The sequence below is a fragment of the Panthera pardus genome, unplaced genomic scaffold, assembly GCF_024362965.1.
Source record: "Panthera pardus isolate Hobbes unplaced genomic scaffold, ASM2436296v1 HiC_scaffold_17, whole genome shotgun sequence".
Classification (NCBI taxonomy): domain Eukaryota; kingdom Metazoa; phylum Chordata; class Mammalia; order Carnivora; family Felidae; genus Panthera; species Panthera pardus.
The window spans coordinates 142,503,119-142,525,726 of record NW_026526732.1 but is presented as its reverse complement, the minus strand read 5'-3'; the positions used below and the strand labels follow the sequence as shown (position 1 = coordinate 142,525,726).

General features: G+C 53.7%; 1 protein-coding gene across 1 annotated transcript in view; it reads right to left on the bottom strand.

Annotated features, from left to right (window-relative positions):
• Nucleotides 1-7,301: 7,301 nt before the first annotated feature.
• KCNK5 (potassium two pore domain channel subfamily K member 5) overlaps nucleotides 7,302-22,608 on the bottom strand; it is a 38,126-nt gene continuing 22,819 nt past the window's right edge. Inside the window, exons 2-5 of the mRNA XM_019457017.2 lie at nucleotides 13,959-14,070; nucleotides 12,610-12,776; nucleotides 12,172-12,340; nucleotides 7,302-10,011 (exon numbers count right to left, since the gene is read on the bottom strand). Of these exons, the coding sequence (XP_019312562.1) occupies nucleotides 9,146-10,011; nucleotides 12,172-12,340; nucleotides 12,610-12,776; nucleotides 13,959-14,070 (1,314 nt within the window). The 3' untranslated portion in view covers nucleotides 7,302-9,145. The remainder of the gene's footprint in view (nucleotides 10,012-12,171; nucleotides 12,341-12,609; nucleotides 12,777-13,958; nucleotides 14,071-22,608) is intronic.

Genomic DNA, 22,608 nt, shown 5'->3' with positions numbered 1-22,608 from the left:
TGAATGCAGGAAAGAAAGGGTACCCAAGTACATTAGGTAGTATTTACACAGTCATAATAACATGAACACAGAATTGGTATCCAACCATAAATTGAAATCTAACTATGGTAGAGGGATGAGGAAGAAGTATGCATGTTGGGAGGTAAAATGGAGCTAATCCTCATCTTTTCCAGTAGAGAGATAATCATTGTTAAAGTAGGTTAACAAAAAATAATAATGGGGTGCCAAAATATCTAGATGTTATTTAAAGAAGTGGAAGAAAAATAAGAAATAGTTGAGAAGTCTAAAAGAGGCTGCCTCTGGGGGCTGGGGCTGGGGAAGGGTGAGGCAGGCAATTGCTGTTTTCCGTTACCGTTTGAGTAGTATTATTTGACTTTTTGAAAGTATTTATATATATATCACTTTGCTAAAAATAAAAACTGAATTAAAAGATAAAAAGAAAACCCAGGTCATCCAGGGCAGGGCACGTGAATGCCCAGAACTGAGGGTCATTCCAGGTGCCACTGCCTGGCAGCTGCCTACGTCAGCAACTCCGGACATGGCTAGAGGAGCTTTTTTGGAGAAACATTATCCTGCCTACCCCCATGACTCATAGGTTCCCATTGTTTCCACCCCCCCTGCCATTCTCCCACCATGGAGATGTGTGTGCTGATGTGTGTGGGGGGCAGGGACAGAAGAGACTTTCTTGTGCTCTTTGTTCACTGTGTGCCCCACCCCCATCCCCAGGGGTACAGGCTTCCTTGCCAGGGACCAGGTGTTAGGCATGGGGCACTGGGCGCCAAGAAGGAGAAAAAACAATCTTAAAATACCCCTATGCCTTCCCATTGTGGAAATTCAGAATCATGTGTTTGAGCAGGACCTATGAGGTCAACCTGCCAACATCTATAAGAAGTAGACACCAAGCCTTTCCCTGAGCACTCTGAATGACAGGGAGCTCAGTGTCTTAGCAGGACAATGTGGGGGCTTGGGGACAAAGTGAGGGGCACATAAGGGTCTTTCGTGCTTATTGGCTTTCGTATGGGATACTCAAGGCCCATTATATGGATCAAGGCCCATTTCTTATAAAAGGTGAGATTCCACATAAGGATACAGCTCTCAAGGCCTGTCCAGGTCCCTTGTCTCTGCCTCTCTTACTATGTGTCTTCTCTCTCTTCCTGCTTCTCTCTGCACACCTCTGTCCTCTGGCTCCCACATAACCCCAAATGTCTGCCACCACTCCCGAGCCTCCATGACCTCATTGCTCTGCTCCTCATGGTTCACTGGCTCAGTCTCTCGACACCCTAATTTCAAATGCCTAGCGAGCTCATCTCATTGGTCCATCTTGGTTCAGGTTTCCTCTCCTAGTCCAATCAGCTTTACCAATGTGGGTTACATGGTTCACAGCTAGTAAGCAATGGTCTGAGGGGTCAGGGGGGATAAAGTGACTCTTCATGAGCTATGCTCTCCCTGAAACCCAGACGTGCCTGCTCCTTTCCAGGATAGGCAAACTTCACTGCCCCCCACCCCACCCAGTCCACACAGCCAGTACAGAAGGAGGTCAGTGCAACAGTGTGCTGGTAAATGTTGAATATCTGGCTCTCTGAGGAGGGGAGAGCCCTAATTTGTAGTGTCCGCCCATTTCCATGGTGTAGATACTCCCATGATGGCTGATTTAAAAGAAAAAAATCTTAATGTTTATTTATTTTTGAGAGAAAGAGAGAGCACAAGCAGAGGAGGCACAGAGAGAGGGAGACACAGAACTGAGGTAGGCTCTAGGCTCCGAGCTGTTAATGCAGAGCCCTATGTGGGGCTCGAACTCACAAAATGCAAGATCTTGACCTGAGCCGAAGTCGGACGCTTAACCATTATGGCTGATTTTAAAAAAATATATTTTTTTCAATGTTTATTTATTTTGAGAGAGAGAGAGAGAGAGAGAGAGAGAGACAGTATGAGTGGGGGAGGAGCAGAGAGAGGAGACACAGAATTTGAAACAGGCTCCAGGCTCTGAGCTGTCAGCACAGAGCCCCATGTGGGGCTTGAACTCATGAGCTGCAAAATCATGACTTGAGCTGAAGTTGGACGCTTCACCGACTGAGCCACCCAGGCACCCCCATCATGGCTGATTTTAAGCTACCAACACGATGTCACAAAACATGAAGTTGAGGAGAGAAACACAGTAGCAATACCATTATATAATAATCCCACTACATACCTACAAATATGCAAATTTCCTCCAAAACATGAATAGCAGTGGCATGGAATTAGGAAAGGATGAGTTTTGAGCATTGTGTTTGTTCTTAATATAATTTGCATATTTATATAATTTAATTTTTAATTTTTTAATGCAATCAGCTTGCAAAATTTCTGAAACTATAACCATTGGGTCTCATGAGCCAGTATGAACAGGCTCCAGGACACTGGGTCAGAACTTTCCTCTGGAGTGAACAATTGAGGGTGGGAATTTGAGTAAAGAGATGGGGTGGAGGGGGGTTGCTGACTGCCCGGTAGGCAATTATCTGTTCCTCATTTTGCTTCCTCCTGCCCTCAACCAACATCAGGTGTTCTAGGTAACCTAAGAGAGATGCCACAAATACAGGTCATTTGAATTGAATGGACTGTGATGTCAACACCCCAGACAGAGCTGCTCAGCTGGCCGGGACTGCAGGTGAAGGAATCAAAGAATGAGGAGGAAGTTTTCCATAACTGGAGGTAAACACAGATTTCAATGCAGAGTGAAAACACAGGCAGGGATTCATTGGCAGGGGATGCCAGAAATGCAGAGGGACCTGACCTCTGAGGTCTCCAGCCAGGTGTTTCCAGAACCTGGGTATTTCCAAGGTTTTACCCCTGACCTTCTGATTCAGAATCTCCCAAGGCAGAGCTCAGGAATTGCCTGGTGAGTTTTGCAGGAAAGCAGACTGGTGTGGTAGTTAGTAGCTCAGGCTGGGGGGTCTTCAGGTTAGGACTTAGGCTGTGCGTCTAGCTGTGTGACTTTGGGGAAGTTACATAACTGCTCTGAGCCTCAGCTTCCAAATGCAGATAATATTGCGGGGATTAAATGAGACCATGGGCATAAAGTGTCCTGGTCAGTGCCCGTATGTGGTGAGGATCCCAAAAATGGCAGGTGTGACTATTTAGGTCACACTGCTAGATGGTAGCAGACCCAGACCCCAGGCGTCCCGGTACTGTTTAAACATAGCAGAGAGGATCCGAACATAGCTAGAGACCCCAAAATAGAAGGTGCTTTGATATCCTGAAAGTAAAAAACTTTGATCTTAGGTTAGGAATTACAAAACCTGAGGGCGTTTGGTCTTAGCTGTGCTACTTCCTCAAAGAGTTTTAGATTCATGGTAGCAGATTATTGTCTGTACCCCACTTCCCAACCCCTCTGCCCACCTCGGGTGTCGGCGCAGCCGTAGTGCACAGCCCCATGCACACGGCCCAAGTGTTTCCTCAGCATGCCTTGCTGCTCCTCTGCTTTTCCACCTCAGAGCTTTCTCTAAAGCCTGGCAGAAGCATAGCTCAGGGCAAGCCCACCCTGTGTCCCCATTATCTACTGCTGTGTGACAAACCACCCTAACACTTAGAGGCTTAAAACACCACCATTTATTTGCTTGTGATTATGCAGTGTGGGGGGATGGCTGGGCTCTGTTCCACGTGGCCCCAGCAGGGGCTGGAGTGTCCAAGATGGCCCCTCAGCTGGGCAGATTCTCTGTCCCCGTGGCTTCTCCACATGGCTAGTTTGGTTCTTCACAGCACCGGGTCTCCAGGTAGTTAGATTTCTAACATTTCGGCTGGCTTCTCCAAGAGCACAAAGTGGAAGCTGCCGGGCCTCTTAACAGGTAGGTTCAGAAAGCACAGAAGGTCGTTTCCTCAGTGTTCCATTGGTCAAAATCGTCCCAACCACGTGCAAAGGGAATAGACTCCACCTCTTGCTGGGGGAGCGGCCAGGTCCCTTTGCCAACCGGTGTATGGGATGGGAGACACTGTCCCGGCGATCTTTGGACAGTGCGGTCTGCCACATCCAGCCTGTGTGGGAGGAAGGTGGGGGTTAATGCCCCTGGGGTCAGCCTCAAGCAAAGGGGGTGGGAATGGGTGGATACATGGGTGGATACATGTCCCCCGTTCAGAGGGACAGTTCTGAGGTGTATTGGACAGGTTTTTCAGGAGATCCCAGCAGGTTTGAACCCCAGTCTCCCACAGTAGAACTAGCTGAACCACTCAACAATGCCCTCTTTATTGCCTTTTGCTCTTTCCCCATCTTCATCTCCCCTCCCTTTCTGCTGCTTCCTCCAACCATGTCCCGGTTCTGCTCTGAGGCCTCTGGGAAACCAAACCAAGATTCTCCGTTTCCTCACTTGAAAAAAGCCCCTTAAATTGGGCTGTAAAATATCGCACCTGGCTCCCAGGGCTGTTGCACAATCCCACAGGAACCCATGTGAAAGGGCTTTGTAAACTAGGCAGCTGGCAACCGAGGTGAGGGGTCACTGTGAGCAGAGGCATTCCCCCGGGAAGCACAGGGACTTGGGGGCTGCTGGGGCGAAGGCCCAGTCCCCCGGGTCATCAATGAGTGGTGGCTGGGGCCGCCGTGGGGATGACGAGGCATGAGGGCAGACAGGTGTGGGGAAATGCAAAACGGGGGTATGGACAAATAAGGGGTGTTGTGTCCGCATCCTGCGTGCCAGACTGAGGTGACCTGGCACAGTTGAGTGACTCACCGGGCCACCACAGCCTGGGACAAGGTCCCTCAAGATCATCCACCGACAAGCCGAGACTCGCCCTTGTGGGAAAAGACCTGCCTCCTGATTTGGCTTCTACCCCAGGAGGAGGAACTGAATTACCACTGGGAGGGTTCAGCACCCTGGTTCATTCACCCCTCCTTGCAGTAAACGCCAGAAAAACTGAGCCCTTCTTTGTGCCGGGTCCTGCGGTAAGGATCCAAAGGTGTACAAGCCACTCCTGGCTGTCTCTGGGCTCCCTGTCAGGGGCCGGGTGCGGGAGACTAGGAGACAGGCCCTGAGAGTGGGCTTGTCGAGAGAGGTGCTCTGGGCACAGAGGAAAAACATCTGAGCCAGAACCAAGAAGGGGGGCAAGTAACTGCGGAACACTTCCCCGAGAAACTGATGTCCCCCTTTAATCCAGACCTTAGGACTCAGTCAGGAGAGAGGAAGGGCATATCCCTGAAACAGTGTGGACAGAGACGGGGGGGGGGGCGGGGGGGGAGGTCTGGCTCATTTGAGAAACTGTTCTATGGCTGGAGCCCAGAAAGAGGTGGGGGTGGGTGGAGGAGGAGGAGGCTGGAGAGAGAGGTGCACGAAAGAGGAGTGGGAGCCCAGAGGAGTTTCAGACAGGACAGAAAGGGGGTCAGATTTGACTTCAGGGTTCTCCCTGCTGGTGGCAGTGCCAGCCGGGTGGAAGAGGGTCTGTATTAGAGGCAAGATGAAAAGAGCCTTGAGGGATATGGACGTCAGTACCAAGCACAGGCCGTGAAAAATAGCCAGAAATTAGAGCAAAGGGAATGAGTCTATAGGCTCCATGAATGCAAGGGGGGAGGGGGGATCTTGTCCATTTTATACACTGTAGTTTTCTAAGTGTCTGGTACACAGTAGGTGCTCAATAAACATTCAGATGAATGTGAGTCCAGGCAATGAAGGTGGAGAGCACAGTGCCAGTTCACTACTAGGGCAGGAGGGCTTCTGGGAGGGAGCAGGAGAGGGCCAGGGGTTGGGGCTGCTGGGAGTGGGTCCACTGAGTGGGAGGGTCTGCCTCAGAACCCCGTGGACCTCCAGGGTTGAGCAGTGCACCCCATGAACGTACTGGCCTCTTTATCAGGGTCTCACTGACCCAGGTTCTACATCTGGTGTCAACAAGGGATTTCCCTGTCAGGGCCTTCTCCCGACCATCCCAGGCAGCTCACAATGACAGGGTGACAGGAAACCTCACCACACTCCTACTCCCCACGTGGCACCCTGCCTCTGCTCTTGATCCCTCAGCAACTTGGGGCCTCCCAGGCCCCTCCCTCTGCTCCAGCTGTTGCCACCTTCCTGTTTCTAGACCTTTTGCTCAGAAAGCTCCTGACTAATCTTAGCCACAGTGGCCCAAGGCCACACCTCCACCCCAGGCTTCCATTTGTGCTTCTGTTTGTGCGAAGCTGTGCCGGGTAAAGTCAGACTCTGAGCCTTCATCTGCTTAGCTGCAAGAGGGGTCAAATAACCTGTGCCACGGGGATGCTCCGAGGGATATAAAGGTAGCACTTAGCGTGATGGAATTGTTACCTTGAAGCTGAACGGTGTTAAGCAAAGCCAGAGACTCTTGGACCTGTGTGTGGGGGTTGGGGCGGTGCAGGCAAGGAGAGGGAGAGGGGTGGAGAGATGTTTTGGCAGAGGTAGGGATGCTATCAAGTAGTTCTAGAACCGGTGGTATTGTAAACACCTATGACCCTCTGTGAACACATCCATGCCTTCGTGAAAAATGTGGCTCACCCTGAAACCACAGAACTTTATGTTTCCCAACAGACGCAAATGTTTAATGTCCTGTGTGGTGCTGCTTTAGGGGGCCCCAGAACCATAGAAGCCTGACAGATCCTTTCGTTAAATGGGTTCAGACATGCCCAGCTGAGCCTGGTCAGTCCTTCCTCCACGTTCTTTCCAGCCCCCGGTGCCCACCCCTCGAACTCCAGGCTGGTCCCACCTTCCTGAGACAGGAGCCCTTTCAGGGATGTCAGTCGCCACAAAAGCACAGGCTTGCTTCCTCCTCCCATCGCGGTGGCTGGGGAACAGACCCAGGAGCGCGGCTGCATGGGTTTGAATCCAGGCTCACCATCCATTGAGATCTTGCCCGAGTCACCTCTCTGTACCTGTTTCCTCGCCGGTAAAATAGCATGTACACCTACCGCACAGGGCTGCTGCACCATCAAAGGAGCTCATTCACAGAGGGGTATAAAGCACCAGAACAGTGCCTGGCAGACTGCTGACAGTTTGCCAAGATCCCCCCACCTCTCTCCCCTGGCTCCTGACTCCTTCCTGGTTCTAGGACACTTTCTGCAAGGCTCCTCTCCAATCCTCATTCAGACCTGTTAACTGTCACCTCCTCCTACAAGCCTGCCCTGACTACCCCATCTTAAGTAAGCTGCCCCTCCACCCCCCCCCCACCTCTTTCCTTTTCCTCTCCCTTCCAGAACACTCCCCCCAGTAGTCAACGAGACCCTCCCACTGTCCTCAGTTCACCGAGCCCCCAATCCTCCCAGACTGCCCCCACACCTTGCCCCTGCCCAGCACCCGCTCCCACCCCACCTCTGACATAGCACACACCAGACTGGCCCGTCGATCTCAGGCTTTATTGTAAAAAGGTTAAAATAAATTACATTTGACATCATTGCCAGTATGTACACACAGTGTGATTCCAGGACAGCCAGGGACACCCCGGCAAGGTGGGGCAAGGAAACGAAGATGAACTCATTAACACATTCACAGAAACACCGAAGGCCACTCCTTCTCACCCAGCCAGCATAGCCCTGGGTCACGGGATGAATGCGGGTGTGGACACGCAGGCCCATCACCATCTTCACATGTTGGGGGGTGGGGTCCAGCCCCACAATACTGGGCGGGGGGCTGGGAGAGTGTTTGGGCCAAGGGTGATCACTCACCTCCTGGCCGGCCTCAGGCGCCTGTGACAGATGCCTCTCCCCCAAATGTGCTGCTCACGCGCTTATGGGTGCCTTGGCGCCCTCTCCACGTGGGGACTCTTGACAGCATGACCTTGGCTGAGGCCACCAAGAAAGGCCCAGCTGAGTTGGGGGTAGAAGGGTGAACATGTAACATCCCAGTCATTGGGACCCTGCTCATTCACCTCCTCTCCCCTCTGGCTCTGAAGCCAACAGGTGCCAGGTATATAAAAACAGCAGTTTATTTAAAAATAACAGAATGCGCAGGGCAGAGAGGGCCGGCCCTCAGGTGTGCATCACAGAGAACTTTGCCGGCCCCTCATCAGAGAGGGTCTGTGCACAGTTTCACATTATCTTTTGCTCCCCCTGTCCCCAGTCCTTTCTTTCTTAAACACACTTACACACACGCACACACAAATGGTAAACCGTGGCTGTAGGAAGGAGCCGATTCACATATTTGGCCATTCCCGCTTGTAAGCCAAGAGCAACTTACCTCCCCCCCCCCCGCCCCCCCCTCCCCCCCACCACCACGGGGCCAGGAGGGCCAGGGAGCCATGAGGTCCTTGTTCTGGGCACAGGGGATGAGGAGCCAGCCAGACGGGGAGGCTGGGGCCAGAGGTGAGCTTACTCCTGCAGCTCCCTGGCTACTGCCACCCTCTTCCCCCAACGTTCCTGGGGAGAGAGAAAGGCGACGTCTGTCACTGCTTGGCCAAAAGTTGTCTGCATCAGGGAACTGGGCTCTGGGTTGGGGGGGGTGGGGCTTGGTCCGAGCACAGTGACAAGACCCTGGGCCACACTCAGAGCTTGCTCCCAGGCCCTTATATCAGAGGAGTGTTTCAGCACCTGCCCAGTATCTCCTCTCTCCCTTCCCCTGGGTGCCTCTTCCCTACTGAGATTGCAGTAGAGGCCTGACAGGCAGACGAGAAGGGCCTGGGGGATGGTCACACATGTGCCCCACACAGGGCCCCGCTACTGCTGAAGAGCTGAAATGCTCAGCACCCCCAACACCACAGCCGTCCCTCCTTCAAAGGCAGGACCCGGGTCTCACAATGCCCTCCCCTGCCTCTTTCTGAAATACCTGACTCAGTGCTGGGCTCACAGGAGCTCATTAACGCTGGTGAACTCAAACAGCCGAGGCCCCCGGCCTAAGAGAACCGTGTGACATTTTCAACCGAATGACGCACGAAGACCCATGCAGGTGCAGGCCTCCTTGAGGGTCACCTGCCAGCCCACACAGGTCACTGAACCATCAAAATTACCAGCCATGCTCAGGACAGATGCCTCCCACTGCCAGGGTGCCCATTCAACCGGAGAACAGAGGCCCTGTCCTGGGCACATGCTATGTTTGCCAGTAGCATCTAGCTGCAGGGGATGGAAGGTGAGGAAGGCCCCTGGCCCCCCACTCCCAGTTCCAGGGCTGCCCCCCACCAGGGGCCAGAGTAGGACGCCCTAGGATGAGGGAAACGGAAGCCATCGAAGGTGGGGTGGGGAGCCGGCCCTGCCTCACGTGCCTCTGGGGCAGTCTGACTTATTATACTCGTTCACAAGCTGTTCGTAAGGCACAGAGAGTTCAGACTCGGTGCTGGTGAAGGTGGACTCATCAGACGAGGGGAACTCGCCCAGGTTCAGGGGCACTTCGGCCTCGGCCTCCTCCTGGGGCCTCTCCTCCCCTGCCAGGTTGTCCTCTATCGAGGACTTGGACGTCTCTTCATCTGAGAGGCCGGCTTCCTCATTTGTAAAGGTGATGTTGACATTCTGGAAGATGAGTGGGTGGTAGTCCTGGGCATCCCATGGCTCCCCCTCCTCGCTGATTCGATCCAACTGGTTAATGAACACTTCAGGGGTCAGGGAGCCATCCTTGGGGGGTCCCGCCCCAACCTCCTCGCTGAGGGGCCGTGACACATGGCCTTTGTTCCTTAGCGTCTGAGACACCTCTTCTAAGCTGGGCACCCGGTTCTTGGAGTAGACCACCAGGGGGGCCAGGGAGGTGGGGAGGGCTGGCAGCCCACCCCCCTGAGGCCCCAGCCCCACTGCTGGGACCCTCTCCCCAGTCCCGTTCGTCTTCATTCCCTTCTTCCCGATCTGCTTGATGAGGTCATTGTAGGTCTCCTCCTTTTTGGACAGAAAACTGAAGATGTTGATGTCTTTGGACGCCGTGCTCCCGGCTATCTGTAGGGCCTTTTTGGAGTGTGGAGAGCTCTCAAAGGACTCCTTCCTCCGCCGCCGCCGTTTCTTGATGGCCTTATGGACCTCCACAAACATGCTCACCTTCCAGTTGACAAAGAGGGACAGCCAGGCCAGCCCCAGGTAGATCCAGAGCTCCACAAAGTAGCGGTACAGGGCATGGTAGTTGGCGCTGGGGTTCACACCTGCGGACAGGACAGGAAACCCAGGTCAGAAGAGCGTCGGCAGGGACCTGGAGACACGTTAAGGCCAAAGCCGTGTTCTCTGAGAGCAGGCACAGTGTCAGAACACAGAATGAGAGGCACAGTGAGAGGAAGGACTAGAAACTGGACTGTCCTGTTGTCCTGATGGTTCAGTCACTCATGTCCCCATCTTAGTCCCTAATCTGCCTGAGCCTCAATTCAACTGTCGAAAGTCGGGAGAGTGGTTCCCTAGGGCAAGGTAGGTTCAAAGGCCAAGGTATTGGGGAGGCTATTAACACAGCCAACATACAGATCAGGAGAGAGTTCGTGAAGGTTTGCCATTCGATGATCCGTTGTACCACATCTAGCGGTTCTGCACACTTCTGGGGGTGTGTATGTTCTGCTTCAGTTAAAACCAGGATGGAAATTACATGAGACAGTAGCTGGCATCTCCACTGCTGGGGATGGACCCACTGGCTTAATATGCATGGGGCTGGGGGTCGGGCCAAGAGGTCCATATGCACTGGCCTCAGCAGGAACTATTCTGGACAGCCTGATTCTCCTTCAGGGGAGTCTGGCTGCCCCCTGACTTCCTGTTTCTGCCCTCTTCAGACTGGCTCTTCCCATGGTCTGGAGGGCTCTGCCTACTCCACATCCTCCTCCTCAGAAGCCAGGCTCTTGACACCTGCTCCAGGCAGTCCTCCCGGGTCATCCTACACAGCTCTGATTGAGTTCCTACACTCCAGGATTATCTGAGATTTTCAACTTTCGCTTCCAGGCATATTGATCTGTATTATTAGGTATCTTGCCACTCCCCCCCCCCCAATTGGGAGCAACTTGGAAAAGGGGCTAGGGGAAGGGGGCTTCCTCCAGAGTGGGGCTCCTGCAGGGCAAGGCCTATACTACCCTCATCAAATCAGGTCCCTGAAGACAGGTGCTGTGTCTGCCTGGCAGATAAGAGGTGTTTTTGAGGGATGCTATCAACCTTGCTCAGGGCTCTTGGTCACAAGATGACAACCAGGGACATGCTAACATTGCTGGGTCCTAGCCTCCGCACACATATGATTTTCTACCACCCTATTAGGTAGGTGCTATTTTTTTAAATCCATTTTACAGATAAGGAAACTGAGGCAGAGGTTTGGAATCATGCTGGAGCTGAGAAAGGATGACTAAATACACCCTACTTTCCAAGGACAAAGGCTTCTCTTGCCTGTCCAGGGTCCCTTAGACAATGACAGGACTGTGCCTCCATCTAAATTTATCTACCAAGACAGCAGGCCCTGATCTGCTGAGGTCAGTAGAGTGTTCAGGCATCTTTCCTGTTCCTCCCACCACTCAGCCACCCACCCCTGCCCCGCCCCCGCCCTAGCATTCTGAGTCTCCCTTTACAATGAAGCAGAAGGGTAAGTGACCTGCTCCTGCCCCCTAGGAAGGGGGCGGGGGGAGACCAGAGGCCCCTGGAGCAAGGTTGGGGTCAGCTGGGCAGGGCAGCAGGCATCAAGGGAAGAAACGCTGGGTCAATACAGCCAAACAGGGACAAGAAGGTGAAGGGCCAAGATGCTGTGCAGGCCACAAGCACAAGTCCGTGAGAGGTTGGAGCCAAAGAATTTTATCACCTGCTGGATTAAGTAGGGGAGGAGTGGGAGGGGAATGTCCCGGCCCCAGGGGGTGGGGCAGCTTAGGAGAAGGCCTCTCTTGTCTTTAAACTGCCTGTGGCAAGAGCAAAGTTTCGGGCCTCTGAGCCAAGCCTCTAGAACAGCACCCTCCGCTCCTCTGACAGATGGAAGCCGGCAGCTCTGTAACAGGAAGGGGGTTCCTGGCTTGGCTTTAGGGCTTTCTGGTCACAGGCACAAACCCCGCAGGGGCCAGGCCCTACTCGGAGCCCCTAGTGAACCTAGGCTTAGGAAACAGGGGAGAACAGAGGGAGAGGAAACAGCAAAAGCCAGGACCCAAGAAAGACAGGGAAACAGAAGAGGCTTCTGCATTTACTCCTCTTGCATCAGGCAGGGAGGGATAAGGACCCCTTTCTGGGGGGTGGGGGGCTGCCCAGGACACTGAACACCTACTGGGGCCCCAGTAAAGATCAGCTGAATTGCAGGTGGAGGAGAAGCAGAGAAAGAGAAGGCAAGGAGGCAGACGCAAGGGGAAAAGGGCAGGACTCACCGGCCACGAAGTCACCAAAGCCAATGGTGGAGATGGTGATGAAGGAGTAGTAGAGGCCCTCGATGTAGTCCCACTCCTCAGTCACCATGAACACGAAGGGCGGGATCACCAGGTGGACCAGGACGCCCCATACAATGAAGATGGCTGTGCAAGTGATCTGCGCCTTCCGCTGACAGGGTGGTGGGGAGACCAAGTCAGACGATGGCGGAGATGGGGAAGCCCAGCAGGGGCACCCAGGAGGCCACGGAGCAGGCTCACCACCCAGGGGAGGGCAAGCAGCATCGCTCCCGGCCTCACTCACAGGACAGGGGGCCCTGGGACTGCCCTCTTGCCATCTGCCCTGGCACCTCTGCTCATTCTTGGTCTTCCCCATCCTCCCGTCCGTCCCCTGCCAGGGTCCCCCCAGTGCTGCCCGGCACCTAGGGTTTAGAGACATACCAGGCTCACGCCTCTCCTGGTGAGGAACTGGCCCAGCCTCTTGGCACGTCCCCCGAAGAACTTGCCCAGGGCGCTGATCCACGTCAGGCAGAGCGGCACCCCGAAGAGACCATAGAAGACACAGAAGAGGCGCCCAGCAGGGGTCTTGGGGGCCACATTGCCATAGCCTGAGGAAGGAGAGGAGAGTGAGGCACAGAGAGCCACAGCAGGGGTGACAGACACAGATCCAGCATTGGCCCCTGCCTCTATCACGTACCCATACCCACATCCACACACCCACATTCCCTAAGATCACTTGATATTGATCTAACATCAGGACTTAAGAAATGAAACTTCACTTGATCACACTACAGTCATGACCATTTACAGAGCAAGTGTGATAGCATGGGCTATGTCTCCTCCATCAGATTGGGAGCTCCCTGGTGGACAAAGCTTTCACCATTAGTAAACCTTCCACTAGTCCATATGGCACCACTGTGCAAATTACAAACAGCCTTGTCTGGGGAGACACCCCGGGGGCACCGTGGTAGACGGTCTATAAAGATGGCCATTCTTAATCCCTCCCTTTCCTGTGCAAGCCTGTGCCGCTGCTCACGGCAGGCTGGCATCTAATCCCCTCCCTTGGAATCTGGACATCAGTGTCTGGCTTGACCGGAGAATGCAGCGCAGGTGATGCCCAGTGGGCTAGGTCTAAGAAGCCCTCTTACTTCTCCCCGTGATATCCTACAATGCTCACTTTGGGGATTCTCCTTCTTGGAACCCAGCTGCCATACTCTGAGCTGCCCAAGCCAGTACATTTTCACCCCCAGCCGTGCTCTCAGCCAGCAGCCAGTGTCAACTATCAAATGTGCAGTGGACGAAGCCATCCTGGATGTCTAGCCAGTAGTGCTTTTGGCTGACTCCAGTCTCACAAAGACTGCCTCCGCCATTACCTACCTCAAGCAAGAACCAACCAGCTGAACCCAGGCAACGCACAGAATGGAAAAAGCGAATAATAAGTTGTGTTTTAAGCCACTAACCTCTGGGGTAGTTGGTTATGAAGCCACAGAATATCAAAATACCCAGCCCGGCAGGCAAGCATGGGCTGGGTTTGTGCAGTGAGCAACCTGTTCAACCTCCTGCATGGCCCTGGCTATTGGGCTGTGTCGTTTCTGCTCCAAGAGCCCAGGTGAGGACTCCTGGAAAACAATCTCCCAAGCGTGGCCCATCACCAACGACTGACTAAATCCCTAGGAAAAGTGTTAAAAGAGCACAATGCAACAAGGCCATGGGACCAGAGCTGGATTTTTACAAGGTTCCGTGGAGCTAGGGCATGGCAGTGGCTATCCTGAAGGTCCCAGAAGACTTACCAATGGTAGTGATGACTGTAGCTGCAAAAATCATTGCATTGGGCCAATTCCAGTTGTTGAAGGTCTGATTCCCTGTAATGGCCACGCCTTGTCCTGCAGCATCAGATACTACCTAAAAAGAGAGACACAGACTGACTCTTAATGCTTTCTAAGTGACAGCACTGTACATAACTCTGTAAGCATTCGTAATCATCACAATAATAAGGGGGCAGTTACTGTCTCCAATTTATTAGGTGATGAAATATCTTATAGAGGATCAGAGAGGTTAAGTGATGTGCCCATGGTCACACAGCTGGTCAAGCAGTCTGTCTCTAAAGTCCATTCTCTCACTGAGCCAGTGCTTCTCAACCTTACTAGTGTGCACCAGCATCACCCGGAGAGCTTGTCAAATACAGACTGCTGGGCCCCACCTCCAGAGTTTGATTCAGTGGGTCTGGGAAGGGGGTCTGAGAATCTGCATTTCAAATGAGTTTCCAGGTGATGCTGGTGGTAGTGGTCCAGAGTCCACACTTAGAGAGCTACTGTGCTAGGCTATTCTGCCTCGAAGAAGGCACATGTGATTCAGACACACAGAAGGATGCCTACACCCTACCCAGCCCTCCACAGAGAAGCGTTCTACTACAGGATAGACCTGGGAAGGACCCCCATATACCCTTCACCTCAGCTCAGGGCTCTCTTGGATCTGTTGTCTTAGGGTGTACGAATCAGCTAGCTTCCTTTTCCCCACGCTTGGGACTCTACCCTCTTCCCCTACAGACTCCCCATTCCTTCCCTTCTCTGGCTCCCTCTCTCTGCCCTGGGCCAAGCAATTTCAAGATCTGGTCCAGGACAGATCATCAAAGGTGGTGTGCACATTTCAAGGCGACTCAAAATCCTGCTACCAGTCCCCACAGGGCTCCCAGCAACTGTGGGCAGCAGGTGAGAGGCCACCTGGGGAAGTCCACTGGTGGCCCCAGAAGAAGTCTTATCTATTCCAGGAACACTAATAGCTGCCAAACCTGTTCTGGCCGACCACAGACTGCCTCTAGCCCTTCCTTCAGTCCTGCCACCATTCACCCCAACTTGCAGATGACAGGGTGTGGACCCCAAAAGGAGGCTCACAGAAGGGCCCAGCATTTAAACCTGGGAGATTCCAGTTCTGCCCCCAAAGAGGGCCCCAGGTGGGCCACCCAATCCAGAGACCGGGAACTCAGCCAAATTCCCTATAAACCTCAAGCCTGGGACCGAGGGGAGGCAGAAGAAGGGGGAGGCAGAAGAAGAGCGAGGCAGATGGAAAGCCCAGAGTTGTAACCCACCACAGTGTGACTGAAGTCCGGTGGGAAACAAGGGAGGGGCTGGGGCTGTTGAGAAGGAATGAGCAGTTGGGAGCAGCAGCAGGCCCATGTAAACGGATCTGCAGATCCCATGAAGAATTTTCCATGATGACATGCCCGTCTGACAGGCCATCAAACCACACCACTCGCTGCCCTGCCTCCTCACGGCGCTTCCAGAGCATCTCTCTGCAGGCCGTGCAGTGGCAAAGCAGAAAGGCCGCAGGCTGCCTGCAACCCTTCGCTTAGAGAGCTGGCTGTCTAGCCAGCAGGGCCCCCTCCACGTGAGAGTACGAGCACATTCAGATCCTAAGGGGCCAACAGGTCCATCCGAACGGTTTTCTCAGAAATTAAACCTACGTCCGAAGCAGGAGAATGTAGCAGGGTCCCGTGTCTTAATGTCAAACAGATGGCGGCTCCCTTTGGCCCCAGCCTTTGTTGTAGAGCGGAAAGGGCAAAGCGTAATTGCCGGGGAGCTCAGCCTGACAGATGAAAAGAACGCTTAAGTAGGAATTGCACCACTGGCAGGGAGCGATGCCATCAGGGCGCCATCTCTGCTCATCCCCGTGGAGTCTTGGGAACATGGAAGCTGTCCCTATTCTCGCACAAACAAAAGGGGTGGGTTCTAGACACTCAAACCAGAACTCTTACAGATGTCTAAACGGGGACAGCAGCAAGTTTGGCACAATCAGAAGAGGAACCGGTGGGTACCAGAAGCTAGCGCAGGTTCATCAAGAATGAGTCACGCTCAGCTAAGTGCATCTCCCGCTCCAAAGGGGTTGCAAACCCTTGAAGTTGGGTGGAATGCAGTAAATCTAGATTTCAACAAGGCAGCCGAACAGATGAGCTTAAAGATATTCATGTGGACAAGACAGAGAAATGTAGGGCAAAGCTGGGATTAATTTGGATCCCTTTAAAGGCAGATAGACAGCCAAGAGGTCTTGATCTTTATCGACCTGGCCTGAGGTCTCCATGATCATGCCAAAGGCCTGGACTCTTCGATATTTTAATCAACAACACAGAAAAGACATACATAGATGGCTGCCCAGTCTCCTCTGCAAAGGATGCAAAATTGCGGACAAGGCCAGGGTGGGAAGATAGTTATTAACACACTGCAATGGCAGTCTGGAACTCAAAAATCATCTGGACTGGAAAAATGGGCCCAAACTAACAAGATATGACCATCTTTTACGTTTTTCATGTCATACACTTTGGGTTAGAAAAGGCCAGTATAGGTGTGAAATGAGAAGTCCTTGGGTTTCAGCTGACCACAAACTAACAAACACGAGGGTGGCTGCTGAAAGAAAAGTCAACACAATCTCAGACAGTGTCAACATCTTATCTGTCGAGGGCTGGGTCACACATGGGGAACTCTGTTCCACTGTGGGTGCCTGACCTCACATGATCTATTACCCAAGGAAGAGGAGAGTGGCTTTTTTGGATAGTGAGCTACCTCAGAATGGACTGCTCTTGGCAGTAATCCACTTCTGATAATAGAAAGTGTTGAGAGCAAGGGTGACCACAGCACATCAGGGATGCTGACGGTGTGACTGGAAACAAGGGTTCCCAACTGGGCGGGAGCACCTTCTGGAAGTGTCTGGAAATGCTGCCTAAGTGGGGAGTGTTATCTTGCCAGCCACTGTTCCAGGCACCACGGACAGCACATTGAGGAGACAGAGTCCCTGTTGGCCCCCCCATCTATTCTAGTGGGGGATGGGGCTAGATGTCCAGCGACTCACAAGACAGCCCAACCCACAATGCCAACACTGCTTCCCCTGAGGAACACTGGCTTTCCGAAGGCAATCTGTGATTTGGGAATCATTAGTAAGTACTAAGGAGACACCAAACATAAGAGTGGCAAAACAGGGGTGTCTGAGTGGCTCAGTCGGTTGAGCATCCAACTCTTAGTTTCGGCTCAGGTCATCTAAGGTCATGGGATGGAGCCCCACACATTGGGTTCCATGCTTTGTAGAGCCTGCTTGAGATTCTCTTTCTCTCTCTCTGCCCCTCTCCTTTACTCATGCTCTCTCCCTCTCCCTCTCTCTCTCAAAAAAAAAAAAAAAAATTAATTAAAAAAAAAAAAACAAAGTGTCAAACAGGGTAACCAAAGAGGGCATTATGGTTGGGAGCTCTGCAGCAGAAAAACTGGGTTTCCTGCTTTCCCTCTGCCAATCCTATGCCCTTTGGGGCACAGCCTTGCAGCCTCGGCCTCCAGCCCTGGGTTATCAGGGAGCCACAGCCCCAAGCACTTTCCCCAAGACCTCCGTTATCTCTCCATGGTCACCTAGAGAGGGGCAGCGAAGGGGGCATTCTGAGGCTCCCAATGTCCCCAGGGCTAGAAGCACCACTAGCCCTTACAGCAATCCAATGGTGGCAGTTCTGCCCACTGGTGAGGTCACGAAACAGGCTGAGAGAGGTTACGCGTGGCTGGGCTAGGTTCTGGTTACAAGTCAGTGGGACTCCCCCTCCCCTCTTCTCTGCTCTACCGGCCCCTAGGCACCCCCAGCACTCCTTGCTGTTGCCTCCTCTCTGCCTACGGCCACCAAGCAGCTGGCCTGAGAATCAGCTTGGCTCCATCACAATGCTGGAGTGGGAAGAAGGCTATTAGTGCTGCTGAGTGGCAAACACCCCTTGCTGGGGTGTATATACACATATTACCTAACTGGTTGTTCCTGTGACCCTGCCAGGTGTCCCTCGACAGGTGGGGGAAGTGAGGCTTGGGGGAGGGGCAGAAGTCCAGATGTGGACTTGGGGGCCTGCTTCCTGTTCCCACCATGTACAGCTGTGGCTCTGGCAGGGGCGACTCCATGGTGATGTTCAGGGTCATACCGAACGCAGGGGGCAGTCTCCCAGAACAAAGGGCCTGACCCAAGATCCAGGCCATCCCTGGGTTAGGGAGAGTGGCACGGGGGAGCCAGGCTGACACCACGATGGACGTGGCGTACTGTCCCCAGGGTTAGGCAAACAGCTCTAGCAGGAGGAGGTGGCCCCTGTTCACTCACAGGATTCTTTAACTTGGCTCCCTAATTCACACAAGACAATATTTTCATTTTCCACATGACCCTGGAGAGTGATGGGAGAAGGGATACTGCACACAGCCCGTGCCTAGCTCTTGTTTGGGGAAGGGATCGAGCTCCCTTCTGGGTCTCCCCTCTAACAAAGCAGCTGTGATTTACTGAGGGCTTACTATGCACTGATGCACTGAGTATTGTGCTAACACTTTACTGCCTTTAGCTTACTTAATGAGGACAGAATCCTGCTGGGAAGATACGTAATTTTTTCCATTTTGCAAATGAAAGTGTAAGGCTTGGAGAGGTTAACTAAGTAGCCTAAGGTCAGAATGCTAAAAGCACGAAGCCAGGAGAGCCCTGGCTAGACGTGGTTATCCTGCCCCCCTTCCCACAGAGGCCACAGGAAGGAGGCCAGTGCATACTTCCACCCCTTCGCACCAGCTGAAAAAACAGTGCCCTAAAACCAGTCCATCCACTCTGACCCGAGCTCAGCATTCTAACCCGGCCTCCAGGGAGGCCACATGCCCTTGCTTTGGCTTCAGGCAACCAGCTGCCCTGACCCCACCCTCCTGAGCTCTCACTGTCCGAGAAATACGGTTCCCGTACAGCTCCTCATCCCCCGGGATCTGGGGTTTCCCAGGCAGAGGCAGCTGCCAGGCCTCCCCTTCCTGGAGAGATTCATCCTGCTGAGCGGGCCAGTTCCAGGGCTCAGGACACGATGCCCACCTTCACACACAGGCAGGTGGGGCTGAGAGCCAGCCGGCTTGCCCCTGGCGCAACCTCCTGCGGTGGGGTGGGGATGGCAGCTATCTGCCGCTCACGGAGCTACTCCCCACCTGGCCTCCAGCTCCCAGGCAGACTCAGGGGTGGATCACAGAGCTCTTTCCCACTATGCAGGACGCAGCCTTAAGGCTCCCCGCTGAGGCCAGCCTCCACTGGACCCACACACCGCTGGAGGCCCGCAGGCCGAGAGTCCTTTACCAGACCCTGGCTGCGGTTCCATTTCAGGCGCTGGGGGCCTCTGGCCTGGAAGGTGAAATAAAGCTGCCGGCCACACAGGCATGGTGCTCAGCACAGGGTAGAAAGGACTTTTATCACCCGCCTGGCCCTCCCAGCCCCCTTGTGAGGGGGGCACGGTTTGTTAATCCTTATTTAACAGATTAGAACAGTTGATATCTGGATAGCAGTGGATTTTGAGCGGTTATATGACTGACACCAACCAAGCCCTTTAAATCACTCAGCTCCCTGAATCTTTACAAGCCTAAAGCGCAGGTGCTGTTGCCCCCAATTACAGATGAGGACAATGAGGCTAATTAAGTAAGTGGCCCAAGGTCACACAGCTAGTCTGTGGTGGAGCTGAGGAGTGAACTCAGGAGGTCTGGCTCTTAACGCCCCCACCCCGTGCTACCTACAGATGTGGAGAGGGGAGCAGGGGATTCAGGGTGGGTTTCTTAGCTACAAGGACTGGAACCAGGTCTCTGAAACACAACTTCCCAAGCAAATTCGAGAGAAATCTGCAGGAATGCAGACTCCCCTAGAACATAAGCTCCATGAGGACAGGACTTTTGTTTTCTTTTCTACTGTTGTATTCCCAGAACCTAGGACACTGCCTGGCACGTCGAAGGTGCTGGTTACATGGGTGAGTAAATGATCTTCAATGAGTGTATACTCTCTGGCCTGGACTGACTCATCCCCCAGGGGTCTCCCTTCAACACCTTCCCAGTATTGCTCTGCAGCTGGGTTTCAACTAAATTCAGCAGCAACAAGGTGGAGGCCTGAACCCAGCAAGAGAGAGGGAAGCAGAGTCAGACCCCAGCAAGAGTGGGGGCTGGCAGGGCCAAGGGCTGGCTGCAGACACCACTGAAACCACCAGCCTCCAGCTGGCACTGAGGGTGGGGTGAAGGGGAGTGATTGCTAGACTCTGAGAGGGGGCAGAGGGCTGGGGAAGGGGTGAGGTGCGGGAGACAGATGAAAGCCCCCTCGGCCAAGGCCAGGATGACAGAGGTGGGAGAGTCCCTGGGGAGACTGAAGGACTGTCCTTTCTGCAGGAAGGGGAGGGAGTCCCCTTTGGAAACTGTCCTGGGGGCAGGAGGTGAGCAGAGAGAGGAGAGGGAAGATAGAAGTGAACCCTGGTAGAAACACTTACTAGCAGGCTCTCTGTGGCTCAGTCTTCATGTCGGGAGGCAGAGGGCTCCCAATGGCTGACATCAAGTCTCTTGGTAAATAACTTAGCCTATCAGCCTCAGTTTCTCCATGTGCTAAGAATAACCCGTCTCCTGAACATACACTTTTTGCGTGCAGGACGTCATTGTAAGCACTGAATAAACACACCTGCAATCTGCACTGTGACTTGTCATATGGGTCCATCAGGAAACCAAACCCTAAGAGGATCTGAGACCCAGGGGGAAAGACCCCTCGTCCCCAAGGTTAAATCAAAGGGCAAGGGGTTAACTTCCCTGCACCTGGAGGACAGGCCTGGGTGAGAACAGGCGACACTGACCCCAAGCTCCCTCACACCTGCAGCCTTTTCCCACCTCTTCCTATTCTAACAGTGAAAGCTTCCTTTGTTAGTCTGAGCAGTCAGTCGGCTTCCTCAGGGCACAGGGGGACTTCTCCAACACCAAGGGGGACCAAAACAACTCACAAGGGGGACGGGATCAGCTGGAGTCAAAGAACCTTGGGAACGCGGGTGTGTGTTAAAGCTCTCCCTGGCAGGGGAAACAGAGGCTCGCCCAAGATGCCCTGTTCCATCCCTCAGAAAGCTCATCTCTCCTGATCTCTGCCACCCAGAGGCTCCCAGTCATCCTGGCCAGTTTCCTAAGCAGCCAAGCAAGGCAGGCAGACTGTGGGAAGGTGTGAGTTGGGGGTGAGAAACATGCCACACACTGCGACCCCCACTGTGCCCGCCAGGAGGGACTGAGGCTGGGGCCTAGGTAGCCTGTCTGAACCCTGGCCCCAGCTCCCCACCCAGCTGCCCCCAGACTCACAGCACCCACCTACCACCCAGCCCCTGCTGGACTCTCCCCGCGTGTCCCTGTCTGTCCATATGTCCATCTAGTCTAACAAAGAACCCCTCTGAACAGGGGGCCGGGGGTGGGGGGGGAGGGGTGGAGGCCCAGGGGGAGTGTTGTGAACAGGACTGACATCAAGTGGAGATTAGTAAACCTATCTCAGGCACTTTCCAAGCAAGTATTTGCAGTATGGACTTGTTTACAACAATGTTTATCAAATCCTTTAACACCTGAACTAATGAACAGATAAAGGGAGGAGGGGAGGGGGAGCCCAGAGCCTGCGTGAGGACTCCCTAGAGCAGTTTGAGAGTGGGGATGTGGGGGGCTAGTGGGGAACAGCTAGTCTGTCCAGCTGCGGGCCAGTCCTCCATCAGACAGTCCTTTCTGGGACTACTGGCAGAGTAAAGTGCCTTGGCTGGAAGGTGAGCATCTGTTAACTATCTTATTCCTAAAACCAATTAGAGAGTGGAAGACTAAAGTTAAGCCCTCGATTATCTCCATGCTCTGTCCCTCTGCACCACTCAGACTGACTTGACTTCTCAAGCTTTCCCTAACTGGGGATGGCGGAGAGGGTGCTGGACTTGTTTTTAGATGAGGAAACTGAGGCTCAGGGGCCTTAGATACCACACAGTCATTGAGGCAGTGGCTCTCAGTCCAGGCTGCCCAACACAACCCCTTCCCGGGGCAGGGTGGGGGCGGGGGGGGGGGGGTGGGGGGAGGGGACGTTAAACAACTACAGTGCCTGGGCCCCCCCACAAGTGTTCTGTGTAGTTGACCTGGGTAGTGAACAAACCCCAAGGGGGATTCTGACGTGCAGACACTCACTGCCTAGTGTGGGGTGATGGGCGTGGACGCCAGGCTCCAAGCCTCCACCTCCCTGCCCCTGGGCATTCTCACTGGCCTCTCCCCTCAGCCCAGGTGACCAGGGTGTGGCTGGGAAGGCAGGCGCACCTTATGAACGGGGTACTGGCGAGGGCCAGGCGGTGCCACCCTGATACCTGTGCCAGCTGCAGGCCCTATCGCTCCCGGGGAAGAAGCAGGTGTCTGTGGCAGGTGCAGGGACCCAAGGGGGCAGGGCCACACCGCATCTCAGTTGAGACCAGACCTCAGCTATTGCGGTATGGACTTTGTTAACTTCTTTTTTGCTTATCTGTAACTTTCAGATTTGTGCCAGTGCCCACCCATGGAGTATTTATTATGTTTTTAGAGGAAAGAAGGAAAGATGAATTGTTGGACACGTGGCTGGAATGCTAGGTTGGTAAGCTAGGCAATAGGGCTGAGGACCCAGGTCCAGCTCTACTCTGCCAGCCACTTGCTG